The following is a 20564-nucleotide window of genomic DNA, read 5'->3' on the forward strand; positions in this document are numbered from 1 at the left end:
GACATCGACCGAATCGAAAAGATCCCGCCTATGATTGAGATTGTCTTCCTCCAAATCTCTCTCGCTATAGATGGATTTATGCTACTTTGTGGAAATTATGGATATCCATCATTGTAATGGATGGAGATGCATCACTGCCAGCCTCCACACCTCGTCACATTCGTTGGAGATAAGAGATAGGTAGTATAAAGGTATATCTATTGAGCAAAGGATATGTTCGTTATGCCATGTGTCTGCTTGTCATCGTATGCTTGTCCCCTATGGTTTTTTTCATGACCCCTTCTAGAGCTTGTATATGAACATCTTCTCATTGGAATTCACATTCTTCTTTCCTAATTCCTCCATTAAGTTTTGGTTTTCCAATATTACCATCATTGCCAATAGGTTCACAAATGTTGACACCATGCCATCTCTTGTGTTAAGATGGATTTCGTAAGCTTTTGATTCCTCCTAGACTATTTGACAAATTCCTTATCCAGTTATACCGGCAAGTTTTTGTTACCATGTTAAAATAATTAAGGTGCGTACATGATTATTTCGAGATTGCCGATATGAAGTATATAGCTTTAAGGAACTTAAGGATAGCTGGTGGAAAAGAGAAGAAATCAATAGTGCAAGGAAATCAAAACCTCAGCTTTAAAGTGACTACAGGATTGGGGTGGTTGTACATATACACAAGATCGGACATAAGTGGGGGTATTTATAAGAGGAAATGGATGATACATTTAAGTATGGTATCAATGCCAAACACAATTCCCTGAGCAACAAAATAAGGATTACAAGTTCAGTTAAATAGGTCATTGCTAGGTACATATGTCCAGACGCCATTCAAGCTATGGAGAGGATTCAATCTATATACATGTTAATAAACCTTCAGCTCAATGTGGTAACAATAGAGCAGCAATGGCAGACCCTTAAGATTCAGCACGTCGAGGCAACAATGGACAGAATATCACCTTAGACGTCTAAAAACCCCATAGATTGGTTAAAGAAATTTAGATCAACCACCTCATACTTGACGGCTATAACATTGAGAAAGTATGCCATGTGTAAAGATTTGCATAAGAATTGGTTGTGATGTGATTTGGGACCCGTTAATTTGCATCACCAAAGAATGATCCCGATTTATGACAATTAGAAGAACCAAAATTTCAGCCATGGTTCAATCCTTAGTCACCATTAGATACATTAAACTATCATAATTCGAAGGCACAAAATTAAACACTCCACATCAAGGGAACCTAAACAGGAGAAATTCAAGAAAACTTAAGTTCACCAAAAGCAGACAACCAAAGTATCGAAATGTTCACATCAAATACAAGAACTGACGGGCCACATCTGTTCATTTTGTATAAAACGGATTGACTTTTTGTAAGCATCTGTACAATCTTCGAGAGGAACCAAACATACTTTCAAGTGAATATAGCAAGGCAAATATATAATGATGAACTCAAAACATTTACTATGCTCTTGGTTTGCAACCTCTATAATTTAAGAATTCGCAATCATTTTAAACCACGCACAATTATCGCACAAACGGGCGAGTAAATCAGCACAGTAATGGTGGTGTTCAAAAACACCATTGCAATTAGGGGAAACGGGGAAAAGCAGATATATAAAAACGATGATGGCAGGCGTGAAAGAGTGCGCCTTCCCTTCCTATCCACCAAAGCCATAGAGAGTCCTTCCCTGCCTCTTGAGGGCATAGACAACATCCATTGCAGTCACAGTCTTCCTTCGCGCGTGCTCTGTATAAGTCACAGCATCCCTGATTACATTCTCCAGGAAGATCTTGAGGACCCCACGAGTCTCTTCGTAGATGAGGCCACTGATGCGCTTAACGCCACCACGGCGGGCGAGGCGACGGATTGCAGGCTTGGTGATGCCTTGGATGTTGTCTCGAAGGACCTTGCGATGGCGCTTGGCTCCACCTTTGCCAAGCCCCTTCCCGCCTTTACCACGCCCAGACATTGCGACAGAGAAGGATTATGTGATGACTGCAGATGCAGAGATGAGAGGCGGATCGAAACGAAGAGAAAACACAGAGATGATTCTGGCTATGGCGATGGCGAAGCTCTGCAAATTTATAAGGGAAGGGGGGGGGGGGGGGGGCTGGCTTGGCTCCCCTCGTTTTCCCGCCCAAAACAAGATTTCAAATTTCAAATTCGATGAGATCGTCATCCAACGGCGCAGGATCCTTCTCGAAACCGACGGTCTGGATTGCCTTGCATGCATCCCACGATGTTCACACTTGAGCCCGTCTGTCCCGTCCCTATACATACATATTCCTCACTTCAGAGTCCACACTATGAATTATCGCTATTATCATATGCATTTCCCTCATTAGCCCCAATGTTAGTTGGACATGTTTGCATTTGTCACCCATGCGTAAAGGCCAACGGGACACTCTCCAAAATTTCAACTGAACCCCCCAATCGCTCAAGACTTCGATCAACGAACACATTGTCTCCCCCTACCAATCAAACATTATATCCTATTATATGTATATGTATAAGAAAAGAAGTCAATGTATGCCTTGTTTAGATGGTACGCATATCTTTCCATGTCTCTTAGGGAATTATTTGTTAGTCATTAATGAGTAGCAATTGAGTCTCAAATTCATTAAGCCATTCTTCCAAAAGGTAATATCTTTTGAAGTTGCTACAAATATGCATCCTTAATGAACTGTTTTAGTGTAGACAAAAAGAGATTGGATCAAATGATGGAGACTATCGAGTTTCACGTGACAATCAGTCAACCAGCGTGCACTTTACTCCTTCCACCCTTGTTGAAGTTGATGAATTTATATAGAAATGTGGGACATAAAGGTAAATCTAACATGTAGGTGAAAGGTGTCTCTAAATTCAGATAAAACTTGTACTTAGCATGCATAGCATATTATTCAAAACTGTGTCACTTGCCCTTAATCATTTCCTTGAAAATAGCCATCACATAAATGAAGCAAGAAAGACAATTTTGTTGTCCCTATGTGCTTGGGAAATATGCACACATCACAACCAATATATCATAACCGCCCACATGCCATCTGATTCCTAGGCACAACATATATTCACGCACACATTATGTCACCTTAACAATGAAGATAGTAATATTTCATAATTTATCCACAATCAACTTATAATAATGGAAAATTGTCTTACACCTGGATTGACATGCAACTCATAAACTATATCATGCATACTTGCATAAAGTTCAATCAATGACTTATACAACTTGTAGAATTGTCATCTTCTTGAATCATGTATACATTTGGGTGTTTTGAGTGTTTTATATTATGTCATACAAATGTGATGATGGAGCACAAAGTTTATCCATGAAAATTGTTGGACGTACTCGAGCAATGGTGTCACCAAGGCAAGTCAACTGCTCCAAGTCGTGTAACATGGTTACTATGAGGACCAACAAGCTAGCCAATTGGTCGTCTAAAACAACTAGCTCTCAGGGGTTGAGCACGGGGAATGGTTTTATTATCAATTGAACTTTTGATGAGCAAGAGTATAATAAGATATTAAGGAAAAGAATGGATTAAGGGCACTTTATAACCATGCATATAAAATACCATAGGTGTCTTGTACCACCCAATATTACCTTGTGTTAATATCATGGTGCATGAACAATGAATCCGAAAAAGAGAGCTTGGAATCACGAATGGAGTCTCAAAAAGGTCACAAGAAATCATAATGAAGTGGGTGTCTAGTTCCCTTTATATAGTTTGACATATAAGGCTCCCAAACCACCATGTATTCCCATGGATCATGGATCCTACACGGTTGTGATGGTTCCCATGAGAACAACTACTTTCCCAACTATACTACCCTTGACCCATGAGATTTAGCATTAGAATTGATCCTCGATGTCATGCTTGGAAGAGGTAAGGGACCTAAATCCTTAAGTAGTAATGGAAGGGTTGTTAAATACGGGCATGGAGATAGTCAAAGCATTGACAAGAAGTTCGCTCCTTCATTACTAGAACTCGAACTAGACACTAACACCCAATAGCAAATAGTTTCTTTAATTAACTTATAATTTTGATCATTAATACTCAAATAACGTGTTTACTCAACTAATGTCATAGTTTAAAGCGAGGCAAGGGTGCCATGTAACAATTTAGATGCAAAAAGTTTATATGATGTTTGGAAGATGTCAATGAATGTTGTTGTCCATGGACCAAAATGGTAATTCAAAGAAACGTAAGAGGAAGTAGGTCAAAGTAGGGGAACAACCGTAAGGAACGAAGACAACCGCAGTATGCACAACCAAGAACGGGAAGAACCAAAGTGCGCTGAAGTAAAGAGGAAAGGAAAAGCTATAAAAAGAAGAACAGGAGAATGAGACAAGGGGGAGAGCAAAGGGAAGAAGGGAACTATAACCCGTGATTATGGGATTCTGAGGGTCTAGGTAATACTATCACTTCGTTGTTAATTCCGGTTGTGAGTTGTGTAACTGTATTCATTACCTACTCGTAATACATATAGTTTTGGGTCTATTTCTTGTGTTGGTGTTATGTGATTGTTGTCCCCTATGAAATTGATGTGGTGAAACACTCTATATGAAGAGACCTCCCTTACGTAACATATTTGAAATATTGTTTTCTGGTATCGCCTTGACCACCACGTACCACAACTCTTGGTCCAATTTCGGCTAGGAAATCGAAGGTGTCGCCTCCGAGAAGGAAGGCAACACAATTTGGCACGCCCGGTTGAAGCTGTGCAGCACAACGAACTCACATTGGTGGTCATCTTAGTCACCATTATGGCGCCAAACAGAGTTACTCACTTCACCGAAATGCTTGGTGTTCAGCATCTCGACGTGCTGCACTTGAGGAGGAGAAAAGGAAAGGGAACGAAGGGCACCAAACAAGGAGCCTGAGAGGAAGAAAGAACTAACAAAGGGGGAAACAAAAGGAAAAAGGACCGAGTCGACGAAGGAAGTTGACACATCCGTACAAGTCGGAATGAGTGGCAGCGGCGATAGAGTCGACCGAAAGAAAAAGGCCAAAACTAGGACATGGTTTGATGTGGTGAAGGGCCTAAAACTAGAAGACGAGTTGGAGAACACCGACTCAGACAAGAGCGGGAACGAATCGGAGACAGTCGATTCGCTTCTACTGTTGGATTCGAAGAAACCAGATCAACTAAAGGCCAAGCGGAAGTCGACGCCAACACGAAGGAACCGACGGGTCGACAAGCGTCGGAGTCGCAACAACGAGGGAGCTAAAATGGGCCTGTTGAGCAGACAAGCCGACCGAGGAGGTCGAGGTGCGCAGAACCAGAAGGGTCACGGCAAACATGACCGGACTGGACGAGGAACGCGAGCAAGGCGGAGCGACGCCAGAAGGAGCCGGGTAGAAGAACCGGCTGCCAAAGACACTAACACCACAATCTGACCTCAAGTTGAGCTTGAGGGGGAGTGTTGAGCGAGCAAGCTCAACCGTATTCGGATTGGCATCCGGAATGTGAAAACGAAGGTGCGGAAGCATTAGACAACCAACTTAGCCGGATAGCAACAGAGAGAGAGAGATTAACACACACAGAAGGTACGCTAGAGAGAGAGAGAAAGAGCCGAACAACTTAAATCTATTATCAAAAACTCTGTGAAATTCTCAATGCATACAACGTGCTCAACAACACTATTTATACAAGTCCTAAGAGGACTAACAAAAGTATAGTGTACTTCAATGCTCACACGAGCGCCTGACACTAACTACGAGACATTAACTACCTAGTAGTCTAGGTTGCTACTAGGTTTCCGATTATTGCTTGATCCGGCTAACCGGCTCCCCAGCTCACCGGCTCGCTTCCGCACCGGCTCATCCTTCCAGATGCCGATCCGACTCAGGCTTATTCAGCCAATCCGGATCAAGTTGAGCTTGCCGCTCAACACTCCCCCTCAAGCTCAACTTGAGATCGGATCATAGTGTCAGTCTTCATGGTAGCTAGTCCTTCCACCCGGTTCCTTCTGGCGTCACTCTGCCTCGCTCGCGCTCCTCGTCCGGTCCGGTCCCGTTTGCCGCGACCCTTCTAATATTGCGCACCTCGACCTCCTCGGTCGGCTTGTCTGCTCAACAAGCCCAAGCTCCCTCGCTGCTGTGACTTCGACGCTTGTCGATTCGTCGATTCCTTCGTGTTGGCGTTGACTTTCGGTGAAGTGTTGCAACTTGTCCGATCCGAGCGGTTTGGTGAAGATGTTGGCAACTTGCCGATCCGTATGAACATACCAAAGTTCGACTTCACCGCTCAGAACATGCTCACGCACGAAGTGGTAGTGCACTTCTATGTGCTTTGTGCAAGCATGAAATACGGGGTTCTTGGTGAGTTGCATGTTGCTTATGTTGTCGCAGTCGATCAGGATCGGGTTGGCACCTCGATCCGCAGGTCTTGCAACAGTCGCCGAAGCCAAATGGCTTCACATGTGGCAACGGTAGCGCCCCGGTATTCAGCCTCAGTGCTCGAAAGGGCCACTGCTGGATGCTTTTTGCTGCTCCACGCAACAACCGCGCTACTAAGGGAAAACATGTAGCCAGAGGTGGATCGACGATCCGATGCATCACCGACCTAGTCGGCATAGGTATAACCGACTAGCTCTTTGGTTATACCATGCCGGTATAACAATCCTCGATCCTTCATGCCACTCACATATCGCAAAATTCGATGCGCGCACAGAAGGTGCTTGATGATTGGCTTCTACATATATTGGCTAATCACGCCGACCGGATAACTAATGTCGGGTCAGATGATTGTCAAATATATAAGGCATTCGATGATTTTTCGGAACCGTTTCTCATCGCAGGCCGGTCCGGAGTCGGGACAGAGCTTCTGGTTCCAATCTAGGGGTGTGGAGATCGGTCACCATTCCATCATGCCGAACTTGTACAACATATTCAACACATAGTGTCTTTGTGAGAGCAATATGCCGTCGGGGGTTCGGATCACCTCGATCCCAAGGAAATAGTGAAGGTTCCCCAGGTCCTTCATCTCAAATGCTTCCGACAGCTGGGACTTGACTCGGCTGATTTCATCAAGTCTGGGTCCGGTGATGACTAGATCATCAACATACAACAAGATGCAAACCGGATCGTCTGAACCTTGCTGGATGAACAACGAAGAGTCGGTCTTGGAGGCCACAAACCCTATCTTACGCAACCGGTGCGTGATCTTCGCATTCCAAGATTGGGGGGCTTGCTTCAGGCCATAAAGTGACTTCTTGAGCCGACATACCGCCGACTTGTTCATTTCCGACTGGAAACTAGGGGGTTGGGTCATGAAGACCTCTTCTTCAAGATCGCCTTGAAGAAATGCATTCTTCACGTCCATCTGGTGAAGATACCACCCCCTTACCGCAGCAACCGCCAACACCACACGAACCGTCGTCATATTCGCTATTGGAGCGAAGGTCTCGTCATAGTGGATTCCGTGGGTCTGCGTGTATCCCTTCGCCACTAACTGGGCTTTGTACCGGTTAACCGAACCGTCAGTATTGTACTTTACCTTGTACACCCACTTACATCCGATCGGTTTACAGTGTTGGGGAGGGTCGACTAGGTCCCATGTGTCGTTGGCATCAAGTGCCCGCATTTCTTCCTCCATAGCGGCACGCCAATTTGCGTCCTTTGTCACTTCTGCGTAGCTCTCCGGCTCACGCACTTCCACCACCTTGGTCATGTACGCATAATGATGCGCCATGTACTCATTGTACTCGTACTGCTTCATGGGGTTCTTCTGGCGGGAAGACCGGCGTAACTTATCATTACCTGATTTGAGGCCCTTTTTGGCCGATTCGGTCTTTGTTGCCGAAGATCCGCCTTCTTCTTTTTTGGAGTCGGATCCGCTCCGATCCGACTCACCATTGCCGGTCTTGTGCTCTGGCATCTTCCTCTTCCCCTTTTCCTTGCGCGTGAACTGTCTCCTCAGTTCCTTGCGTGGGGGGAACATGGCCGAGTCTCCACTACTCACCGGTTCATCTTCCGACTGGTCTGTCTGACCTAGTCGGAAGTTCGGCCCGCTCAACTGAAACGATTCCGGACTCACATCTAGAGTCTTGAACCCTTCGTCTTCTAACTGGACCGGTTCATGCTCACTAGCCTCTTCCTCCAGTATCGGGTCAGGGTTGGAAGTCGGAGCTGGTAAGGCATACCATGATGTCGTCTCATCAAACTCAACATCCCGGCTAACTCCGACCTGCTTCGTCCGGGGGTTATAACACTTATACCCCTTTTGCTCATGTGAGTAACCGACCAAGATGCATTTCTCCGACTTTGCATCCAACTTCCTTTGCTTCTCATCCGCACATGCACATATGCAATGCTACCGAATATCCGAAGTTGTCTCAAATTCGGCTTGCACCCAAAATATAGCTCATGCGCGGACACCTTGTCACCGATCCGGTTTTGGATATAGATGGCCGTCCGGACTGCCTCGGCCCAGTAGAAATGGGGCATATTCTTCTCCTCCAACATTGCCCTTGCCGCGTTGACAATCGACCGGTTCTTCCTTTCGGCCACACCGTTTTGCTCTGATGTGTATCTACAGCTGAACTCTCTCCGAATTCCTTTTTGTTGCATATAACTGTTGAATTGGCCGGAAAAGTATTCTTTTCCACCATCCGACCGCAGGCACTTGATCTTCCTCTCCGTTTCCCGTTCAACCAAGCTTTGCAGGTTCCAGAAACACTCGAAGACTTCGCTCTTCCACTCAATGAGGTAGATCCATGTGTGTTGGCTATAGTCGTCAATGAAGGAGACGAAGTATCAACTCTTGCCATGACTAACGTTTTGTGCCGATCCCCATACATCCGAATGAATAAGGTCGCGCTTGTTACGGCTACAGTTTCGTTCGGTGGGGAATGGAAGCCGGTGTTGCTTCCCGAGTTGGCAGGCTTCACATATTTGGACCTTCTAGCCACTGAACTTCGGCAAACCGAAAACAACTTGTTTCGTTTGCAGGTCTTGAAGCCTCTGGTAATTGACGTGGCCGATCCGCTTGCACTAGAGATCAATATTCGATTCAATCTTCTGTCCTTTGGTGAACAAAGCGGTGCCGACATCATTGGTGTCGAGGATGAACATCCTCCCATCTTTGCGCCCTTGCGCAATAATATGGCCTTCTTCCTCAATGAAGCACCCAAGGTGTGTAAACCGCACATGCATCCCCTGGTCAACGATCTGATCGACTGACATCAGGTTCTTCGTGATAGTTGGAACATGTAATACGTTCATCAGCTTCCCCCTCTGTCCGACGTGGCTCAATGGGACTTCTTCGACATGCATGATTGGGTGAGGAGTGTCGTCTCTGGTTTCGACGACTCCCGGTTGTTCCTGTTTCTCCAAGAAAGAGAACCACTCTTTGTGGCTCGTCATGTGATTCGACGCACCGGAATCAACGTACCACACTTCCTCTGATTTGGAACTGGTCTTCTTCATCGAGTTAGCTCCTGTTTCATCACCAAGGCTGGCCCTTTGCTAGCCTTTCCAGTTTTGGATCTTCCCGATCCTTCTGTGTAGTGCGAGTATTGCCAGTTCTCTCTACCGGCCTTGTTGGATCCGGATCTGTCCGAATCGGCGCGCTTCTTCAAGCACTCGCTTTCTCTATGGCCCTTTTTACCACAGTACCAACATTTCGTGTTGGCCTTTGCTTGCTGGCCTCCGGCTCCGCCTTGACTCCCCCTGCTTGTGGAAGGTTCGGAATTGCTGTCAGCATGTTCTCTGTGCCTTCGGTCCTACTCTTGTCGGCCGCTACCATTGTGAGCCGACCCGCCTCGTCCACCACGCCCACGGGGCCGATCTGCCTCCGTGTACAACATCCGGTTGTCGGCGGGTGCACTTGTTGACGCACCGGCATGGTTCTCCTTTACAAGGAGCATCAACTGTAAGTTGAAAAATGACGGTGTATTCTCCCTTGTACATACCACTGTTCGGAACACTCTGAACTTAGACGCTAGGCCTGTTGCACACGGTGCTCGGCCACAACCGATAAATAGGATTAACTCACAGAAAATAGGAAATACAAAGTACACAAAGACAGTAGAGAGAAGAGTACACAGGATATTTTACGTGGAAAACCCTAAATGGGAAAAACCACGGGAGTCCTCAAACTCCAACTATCACTATGAACAGAGATGTACAATGGTGAAGCTTCAAGGCAACAACCTTGGGCTCACTGTCTTCGCCACAGGCGGCGGTAATACACAGAGGCAACGACCTCCTCGTCTCTCTCTCTCTCTCTCTCTCTCTCGGCTGCTCTCTTCACTCTCTCTAAGTGAAAACAGAAAAATAAGCAACAACCAAAACTGTTTGCCCTAAGTCATATTTATACACATATGACTTTCGGGCTATTTACAAATATGGCCTCAAGGACCCTTGGCAAACATATTCATAAATATGTCCCCGCATCCGGATTTCTTTCCGGGTACATTCTTCATCCGGCTCCGTAGCCGGGGTCTTCATCATCCGGCTCCGTAGCCGGGGTCTTCTTCATCCGGCTCCGTAGCCGGGGTCTTCATCATCCGGCTCCGTAGCCGCAACCGGGCTTGCCGTCATTCATCTCCGGACATCCCATCCGGAGGGACCGAAAATCCCAACAAACTCCCCCTTCACTTCGGCATGGGATGTCTCTTCAGTCCGACCCTCTTCCGGCACGCTTCCAGCTTGTCGGGTGTGAGCACTTTGGTCAGCATGTCTGACCCGTTCTCGTCCGTGTGGATCTTCGTCAGCACGAACTCCTGGTCTTCTATCCTTTCCCGGATCCAGTGATATCTTCGCTGAATGTGCTTCGTCCGGGAGTGATAGGCCGCATTCTTCGCAAGGTGGATGGCACTCTGACTGTCGCAATAGAGTCGGTACTCCTCCTGCCGGATACCAAGCTCTCTAATGAAGTCCTTCATCCATATTATTTCCTTGCCGGCTTCAACAGCCGCCATGTACTCCGCCTCCGTGGTTGACAACGCAACCGTCTTCTGCAGCCTCGACTGCCACGAAACAGCTCCCCCTGCATACGTCATCACATACCCTGATGTGGACCGGCTGGTATCTGCATCAGCCGACATATCCGAATCGGTAAAGCCGTCAAGTTCGGGCTTACCGGAGCCGAATCGGAGGCACACGTTTGCCGTACCCTTTAGGTATCGGAGTATCCACTTGACCGCGTTCCAGTGCTCTTTGCCGGGATTGCTCATGTACCGGCTCACCACTCCGACTGCATATCCTATGTCCGGTCTTGTACACACCATTGCGTACATCAAGCTCCCGACGGCAGAGGCATATGGTACTTTCATCATGTCCTCCTTCTCAGCCTTTGTCTTGGGACTTTGCTTGCTGGACAGCTTGCAGTTTGCCGGGAGAGTCGACCCGACTGGTCTTGCTTCCGACATGTTGAACCGTTGAAGCACCTTTGTCACGTACTTCTCCTGTGATAGCCACAACTGCTTCTTCTTCCGGTCCCGGATGATGTGCATCCCTAGTATTTGCCTCGCCGGACCCAGGTCCTTCATTGAGAAGGTTCGGTGAAGAGCCTTCTTCAGCATCCGTATCTTGACCTGGTCCCGTCCGACGATCAACATGTCGTCCACGTATAGGAGGAGTATTAGAGAGTCTCCTCCGTCGAACTTCTTCACAAACACGCAGTGATCGGACTGCGTCTTGTGGTACCCTTCGTCGGTCATGAAGGAGTCGAACTTCCGGTACCACTGCCGGGGAGCCTGCTTCAGTCCGTAAAGGCTCTTCTTCAACCGGCATACCAGGTGCTCCTTCCCTTTCTTCTCGAATCCTTCCGGTTGCTGCATGTAGATCTCTTCCTTGAGGTCACCGTGAAGGAATGCCGTCTTCACGTCCATCTGTTCTACCTCGAGGTCCATGCTTGCCGCTATGCTCAGCACCGTCCGGATGGAGGTCATCTTCACTACCGGGGCAAATATCTCGTCGAAGTCGACGCCCTTCTTCTGCTGAAACCCCTTCACCACGATCCTGGCTTTGTATCTCGGGGGGTTTCCGGCATCTCCCGGTTTCAGCTTGAACACCCACTTGTTACGGAGTGCCCGTTTTCCTTTCGGCAACTCCACAAGTTCATATGTGTGGTTCTCATGCAGGGAATCCATCTCGTCCTGCATGGCGCTTAACCACCTGCGGCTATGGGTGTCATGCTTCGCTTCTTCAAAGCTCTCCGGCTCCCCCTCGTCGGTTAGCAGCACGTGCTCTGGTTCCGGAAATCTCCGGGGGGCCCTTCTCTCTCTTAGAGGATATCTCCGTTCCGGAGCTTCGATAACCGGCTCCTCCGTTTCCTCTTCATCCGAATCCATTTCGGGATCGGGGCCGGTTCCGGTATCATTTTCATCTTCTTCGGCCGGTTCTGGTTCTTCACCGTCTTCGGCCGGATCTTCGAGTGTTAACCGGTCCCTTGCCGGTCGGGACTGCTCCTCGTAGAGTTGATCCTCACCGGTCGACTTGGAGCTCTTCATCTTCTTCTCCGACTCCCAGTCGGCGAGTGTCTTGTCCTCCATGAAGATGATGTCTCGACTCCTGAATATCTTCTTGTCGACCGGGTCCCATACTCGGTAGCCGAACTCATCGTCGCCGTAACCGAGGAATATGCATGGCCGGGTCTTTGGATCTAGCTTTCCTCTCCGGTCCTTTGCCACATGCACATATGCGAGACACCCGAACACCTTCAGATGCCGGTAGGACACTTCCTTACCGGTCCACACTTTCTGCGGCGTGTCTCCGTCCAAAGGTACTGAGGGTGATCTGTTTATCACGTATGTCGCCGTCGACATTGCCTCAGCCCAAAACCCCTTGGGTAATTTCGCATGCGCCAGCATACTCCGGACCCTCTCCATTATGGTCCGGTTCATCCTCTCGGCCAGCCCGTTTAGTTCCGGCGTCTTCGGCACAGTAAACTCGAGCCGGATTCCCTTCGAGCGACAATACTCCTGGAACTGCCCCCGGTATTCCCCTCCGTTATCCGCTCGTATCGCTTTCAGCTTCTTGCCGGATTCCCTTTCCACTCTCGTGTGGAGTTCTTTGAAGACGGACAACACTTGGTCCTTTGTCTTCAACGGCGCCGTCCACAGCTTCCGGCTGTGATCATCAATGAATGTTACGAAGTACTGGGCTCCGCCATGTGACTTCGTTTCTACCTGACACACGTAAGTGTGCACCAACTCCAATGGTGCACTACGTCTCATCGGTGGCCTTGAGTGGAAGGAGGTCCGGTTTTGCTTACCGGCCAGACAGTCGGTACACTTCCCCAAGTGTACATGCTTTACCGGTATCAGGTTGTCTTCGGCAAGCCTCTTCATCCCCTTCTCGCTCATGTGGCACAATCTCTTGTGCCACAGCTCACCGGCAGTGTCGGCTGCCACGTTCAGCTCTTCCGGACATAACCGGGCATTCATCAGGTACAACGTGTTAACTTTCCGGGCCCGAGCCACTATCAGACTCCCCTTGCTGAACTTCATTACGCCGTTCCGGATGCTACCTGTGTAGCCTTCATCATCTAGCCTCCCGGCCGAAATCAGGTTCAATCGAACCTCCGGAACGTGTCGCACATCCTTCAGCAGCATTTTGCATCCGGTCGAGGTTGTTAACCACACGTCTCCTATGCCGGCAATCCGGCATGTATCTTCATTTCCCATCCGGACACAACCATGCTCACCGGCTGTGTAGGATGAGAAGTATTTCTTCTCCGGGGTCAGGTGGAACGACGCTCCGGAATCGACCACCCAGGTCATCTCTTCTCCGGCAAGGTTCAGCTCCCTCTCTTCGGTAATGAGCATGATCTCCTCTTCACTTGCCGCGAGTGCCGTCGTTCCTTTCCGGTCCTGCCCTCGCCGATCCGAACCTCTCCGGTCCGTGGCTCCCCGGTATGCACCGTTTCTCTCCGGTGACTTCTTCGAATCGGTGTCGTCGGCTCCGTTGTCCTTTCGGTAATGCCGACAATTCTTCCGGAAGTGCCCCGGCTTCCCACAGTGGAAGCATGTGGGTCTTCCTCTTGACTGCGACCGGGTCCCCGACTTCTCCCGTCTTTGCGGACTCCGGTTCCATTGTCTTCCCCGTTCCGATTCGGTAAGCAGCGCCTTCGAGTCGGAGGCCGGTTCTTTATCTCTCCGACGCGCTTCTTCGTTCAAAATACTTGTCTTTACCGTTTGTAAAGACAAGTTATCTTCGGTGCAGGAGGTGCTGAGAGTCACCACCAAGTTCTCCCAACTTTCCGGCAATGTACACATCAGAATGATGGCTTGCATTGCATCCTCCAGCGGGAACTTGATCGCCGCAAGCTGGTTCACGAATCCCATGAACGTGCTTACGTGTTCCACCATACTCTCGCCGTCCCGGTACTTGAGGTTCACTATCTTCCTCATCAGGGAGGTCCGGTTCAACGCATTCTTCCTCTCGTAGAGGCCCGACAGCTTCCGCCACATCTCGTATGCGTTGGTGTCGTTCGCCACATGTTGCAGAACACTTACATCGACGTATTGCCGAATGGTTGCAACGGCTTTCCGGTTCAGAAGCCTCCATTCCGACTCAAGTACCCCCTTCGGTATTTCCGACCTGTCAATCGGTTCGTACAGGTCCCGAACAATAAGAAGATCCTCCATCTTGATCTTCCAGTCGGCGTAATTCTGCGCATTCAGCACCATCATCCCCGGCTGCCCGCTGCCGCCGCCTTCCATTTTCTGTGTTACCGTCGCTCTGATACCACTTTGTTGCACACGGTGCTCGGCCACAACCGATAAATAGGATTAACTCACAGAAAATAGGAAATACAAAGTACACAAAGACAATAGAGAGAAGAGTACACAGGATATTTTACGTGGAAAACCCTAAATGGGAAAAACCACGGGAGTCCTCAAACTCCAACTATCACTATGAACAGAGATGTACAATGGTGAAGCTTCAAGGCAACAACCTTGGGCTCACTGTCTTCGCCACAGGCGGCGGTAATACACAGAGGCAACGACCTCCTCGTCTCTCTCTCTCTCTCTCTCTCTCTCGGCTGCTCTCTTCACTCTCTCTAAGTGAAAACAGAAAAATAAGCAACAACCAAAACTGTTTGCCCTAAGTCATATTTATACACATATGACTTTCGGGCTATTTACAAATATGGCCTCAAGGACCCTTGGCAAACATATTCATAAATATGTCCCCGCATCCGGATTTCTTTCCGGGTACATTCTTCATCCGGCTCCGTAGCCGGGGTCTTCATCATCCGGCTCCGTAGCCGGGGTCTTCTTCATCCGGCTCCGTAGCCGGGGTCTTCATCATCCGGCTCCGTAGCCGCAACCGGGCTTGCCGTCATTCATCTCCGGACATCCCATCCGGAGGGACCGAAAATCCCAACAAGGCCCCCAAGACAGATCTACACCATCTCATCTTCCTCTACAGTGACGTTGATAGAGGCAAGTGAGTCACAAATCTCTTTGATTCGGGTCGTGTAATTGGCTACCGACATGTTCTTTTGTCGGACATTGCTCAACTCCTGTCGGAGTTGCAGCTTCCGGGCTGTAGTGCTCGCCGTGGAAACCTTCTTTAGGTTTCCCCAAGCTTCTTTTGGCATCTTGGCATCTCAGACATGGCTTAGCAGTTGGTCTCTAACACTGGACGCAAATCAGTACATCACTCTGCTTGCCGCTTGTTCCCACACTGGGAAGTCCTTGTGTGCCGCATCAGGTGTTGTGTCATTAGCTCCGTCGACATAGCTCCAGTAATGATGCCCAAGCAAGTACTGGTGCATCTTGTATGACCAAGATGCATAGTTGGATCTGTCGAGCTTCTCCACCGGGAGTAAGCTAGCCATTCCTCTGTCTCTCATGTGTACCTTTTGTGTGTGTTGATCTCTCTCTCTCCCTCTATTGCTATCCGGTTAAGAGCAAAACAACTTAAATCTATTATCAACAACTCTGTGAAATTCTCTGTGCATATAACGTGCTCAACAACACTATTTATACAAGTCCTAAGAGGACTGACAGAAGTACAATGTACTTCAATGCTCACACGAGCGTCTGACACTAACTACGAGACATTAACTACCTAGTATTCTAGGCTGCTACTAGGCTTCCGGTTACTGCTTGATCCAGCTAACCGGCTCCCCAGCTCACCGGCTCACTTGCTCACTGGCTCATCCTTCCGGATGCCGATCCGGATCAGGTTGAGCTTGCCGCTCAACACGGAAGGATGAGCCGGATCGGTATCTGGATGGTATCTGGAAACAACCGGTCGTATCGGGGAGACGGATCGGAGAGTCGGATTCGAGCGGGAACCGAAAGCCTAGTAGTAGCCTAGACTACTAGGTAATTATTATCTCGTAGTTAGTGTCAGTCGCTTGTATGAGCATTGAAGTACAGAGTACTTCTGTCAGTCCTTTTGTGGACTTGTATAAATAGTGTTGTTTAGCACGTTGTATGTACAAAGAGTTACACAGAGTTTTAGGGTGTTATTTTTTAATTGAGTTTATGTTTTGCTCTCCCTGTCTCTCCCACGTGTATTCTTTGTGTTAAGTTTTCCATTAAACTTTCTCTCATTTTCTGTTGCTATCCGGCCGACCCCGTTTTGTCTAACGCTTCTGCACATTTACATTCACAGTGAGAATGGCAACGACATTCGTGCAAGGGTGAGATTAGCGACAATGTGTGTGTTTCCAAAAGCATGGTGCAAGATACACGGCCGGACGAACAACGATGGAGAAGGAACCGACAAAGAAACTCCGGATACAAGTAATACAGAGGGAACTGGTGCCAACACGACCGGAAAGAGAAGCCCACTAGGAGACTGCGGAGGAAGAAGCAATGTGTGGAGTAGAGACCAACGGGAATTGTTGACAATGCACAAGAGATGGTTCCAGACGAAGTAACGTGGAGATAGCTAGGACCGGAATTGATAAAAGAAAGCCAACAAAAGGGCCAAAGTAGATGGAGAAGGAGACACAAATGGAGACGCGAACCAACAAAAGTGGACGACCAGAAAAACGAATAACGTCAAAAGACACGACTGAACGCACCAGACAGTCAGACCGCACGGGCACAAACAAACATGGCCGAACCACACAATTAAAAGCGATAATGAGACGATGGCCATAGTGGCAACCGACAAACACACGAGACGAACAGTGGCCGGAGTCGGACTGAACAACGCCGAATGATGATCAGAACTGGTCGGACAGAAACGAATTGATAGGAATGGAGATGCGGCCGAACAAAAGACATAGCCAAACCGGACAAACGGCCGAACAATCGAAAGACTGTCGGACAACAGCCAAGAACAGAGATGGCCAGAATGACGACAGAGTTGGAGACAGGATGGAGGACTTCTTCTTCATATGGAGGACACACTTAAGCAAAGTGTGAGAACCTTGACTACCTCCAAACAAATATGGGATAGATTAGAGGTTGATTACCTCCATACGGACGTTACGTCCCAAGTTGCAAATTTAAAAACTTTAATAAATATGAATATGAATGAAAATGATGATGTTGATACATTTGTTAAAATTTGGAGACTTCGACTTGATGATGTGATCCTTTCAGGACTTAGTTTGCCAAGTTCCGTTCAATCCGCCCTCTTGTTAGCCGCCCTACCCCCATCATGGCAACCATTTATAAGTACAAAATCCACATCACCCAACATTAGTGTCCCAACATTAGTGGCATCAATCTCACAAGAAAACATACTTCGTAGGGCAATAAATCAACCCTCCTCATCTCACGCCGCACTTTATATCAAACATCCAAATTACAATAAAAAACCTTACAATAAACCTAGATCAACATACCAACCTAATAACTCCAAATTTTATTCACGGACTTCTAAATTTAATGATTCAAGGAATCATAACAAATCTAGGTTCCTTAGATCCTTTTGTACAAATTGTCAAAGGAGTGGACATGAAACAAAAGATTGTTATAGGAATCCTAACAATGGGAAAAGAACATATAAAGAAGACCAATCTTACAATGCATCACATGATGACTACGATTAAAATAATGACATATGTCATGGTGACCAAAATTCCGATGAGGATAATGAAGACTCTTTCATTGCCTTCATGGCCCTCACTTCATTTAACAACTCTCCCACTTCAACGTGGATTCTTGATACAGGTGCCACATGTCACCTCACCTCAAGAGTTGAATGGCTCAAAGACTATAAGGTCTTAGAGCATCCTTTCCCGGTTAGATTTGGGAACAATGGGGTTGAATATGCCCTTGGACATGGGACTGCCCATCTTGAACTTTCTGATGGGAACTTCATTGAAATCAATGAAGTTTACTATATACCTAACATAGCAAAAAACTTGATATCTTTCAATAAACTCACAAATGATAATACATCCGTCGAGTTTTATCACAAATATTGTATCATTCGTCATAAGACACCCTCTGGACGAGGCTATGTCGTTAACTGTCCAAGACAAGGATGTCTTTACCTCTTAGGTCGCTTTGTGGTACCTGCTGAAGAAGCACACCACATGGATGATTCAAACACATCCAACTATGTGACCTCATTATGGCACTATCGATTAGGCCACTTAAACCATCAAACAATGGTTCACATGGCCCGACAACATATAGCAATTGGTTTTACTCTTCCTAATAATTTGAAACTATCCCTTTGCGAAGGGTGTATATTTGGAAAACTCTCTAACTCGCCATTTCCATCCCATCCTACAACGACCACTAAACCCCTCCAACTAGTGCACACAAAAATATGTGGTCCTTTGTCTACCCCATCCCTATCTAGAAATGTATATTTCCTAACATTTATCGATGACTTTACTCGTTTCACGATGGTCACATTTCTCAAGACAAAATGTAGTGATCAAGTCCTTGAGAAATTCAAAGCCTATCACAAACTTGCAACAAATCAACAAGAATTACCCCTTAAAGTACTCCAATCAGATAATGGTGGAGAATTCAAGTCCCAAAACTTTCAAATGTATTGCCAAAATCATGGGATTCAACAACGGTTTACCATTCCATATACACCCCAACACAATTCAAGGGTTGAACGACGAAACCGATTGTATATGGATGCCACTTGTTGCATGCTCGCCATTGCAAACCTTCCCCGAACATATTGGGAAGAGGCTGTTTCGACCGCTTGTTATATATTCAATAGAACATATAGTCGATCAATTAGGACGACTCCATTTTCCTTGTGGTTTGGAAAAAATCCAAATTATAAACATCTAAGAATCTTTGGATGTCCATCATATGCACTCGTACCGCTAGAAACTCGATCAAAATTAGATAATCACGCAATTCGCACAATATTGGTTAGGTATGGAGAACCTCATGGCTATAAGGGTTATCGATTATACGACCCAAAATACAAAAGATTTATATTTAGCCGACGAGTGATATTTGATGAAGACAAATTGATATTTAATCCTCATTCACATCATGGCTATGAAAAGATACAAGACGCGACTACCATGTCTAACACTGAATCCAATAAAGAAGTAATATCATCACCTACTAATTCTTGGCGGGCTCCACAAATGTCCTCGGAAATTCAACAAGTCACAATTAACTCTCCTCCATTAATGCCCTCATCTCTAGAGGTCCTCCCACAAGTCTTAGGTTCAACCAATGACTCCAACTTATTGCCTTTAATAACCAAACAATCCCAACAAACTGATGTACATACTCCAATTTTAAACAGTAACCCCAACCAAAGTAAAAAGAGCCTTAATAATCACCATAGCACTCATAAGGAAAAACTTTTAGATGGAACACAATTGACTCATATTGATTATTCATGCTCCCATCCTATCAAAAATCCCCTTATTCCACTACGACGATCCTCGCGTCTTAATGACAAGTTGAAAACCATTGGTCACAATGATGCAAAAGTAATTAAAATAGGATGTAGGAATACTTCATATTCCATTAATAATCAACATGTAGAACATACAAATAGTTCTGACATTGCGAAATCACCTACTTCACTTAGCTCTACATCTACTCCAAAGAAAGTTTGTACTATTCAAGATCTTTATGATCACACAAAAAAAATAGACGCTCTTGTTGCAGACCATCAATTTGAACCTGAGTTTGCATTTTCGGCTCTTGGTTCCCCCTCAACCACATCAGACATTTCTGATGATCCCTTAACTATCAATGAGGCATTGCAAAGCCCAGATCATAATGAACGACAAGCTACCATGGCAAAAGAACTTGAATCTCTTGAGACCAACAAAACGTGGACCCTAGTACCACTCCCAATGGGATGCTCACCTATTTCATGCAAATGGGTGTTGAAGAAAAAACTAAACCATGATGGTACTGTTGCACGTTACAAAGCTCGACTTGTCGCTCGTGGTTTTTCTCAAGTTGAAGGACTTGACTATTCTGAGACATTCTCACCCGTTCTTCGCATGGCATCTTTTCAGCTTCTAATGGCTCTGGCCACCATTCTTGACCTCAAGGTACATCATTTGGATGTACAAATGACATTTCTACATGGTGATTTACCCGAAGAAATCTACATGTCACAACCTCCTGGGTTTGAGTCACACTCTCAACCAAACTATGTGTGTTGGTTACATCGGTCACTT

General features: G+C 46.8%; 1 protein-coding gene across 1 annotated transcript; it reads right to left on the reverse strand.

Moving 5' to 3' along the window:
• Positions 1 to 1609: 1609 nt before the first annotated feature.
• Positions 1610 to 2042, reverse strand: LOC147867278 (histone H4). Its single transcript, XM_087339590.1, has one exon. It carries the CDS (start codon positions 1969 to 1971, stop codon positions 1660 to 1662), a length of 312 nt encoding a protein of 103 aa, XP_087195716.1. The 5' UTR covers positions 1972 to 2042; the 3' UTR covers positions 1610 to 1659.
• Positions 2043 to 20564: the final 18522 nt, after the last annotated feature.

Source organism: Azolla caroliniana, unplaced genomic scaffold, assembly GCF_043228905.1.
Source record: "Azolla caroliniana isolate FFs.n. ecotype wild unplaced genomic scaffold, voAzoCaro1.0.p SCAF_2, whole genome shotgun sequence".
In the NCBI taxonomy this organism is placed as follows: domain Eukaryota; kingdom Viridiplantae; phylum Streptophyta; class Polypodiopsida; order Salviniales; family Salviniaceae; genus Azolla; species Azolla caroliniana.

Excerpts from the sequence above, each read along its gene's own strand:
- LOC147867278 (XM_087339590.1), bottom strand. The coding sequence starts at position 1,971 with ATGTCTGGGCGTGGTAAAGGCGGGAAGGGGCTTGGCAAAGGTGGAGCC.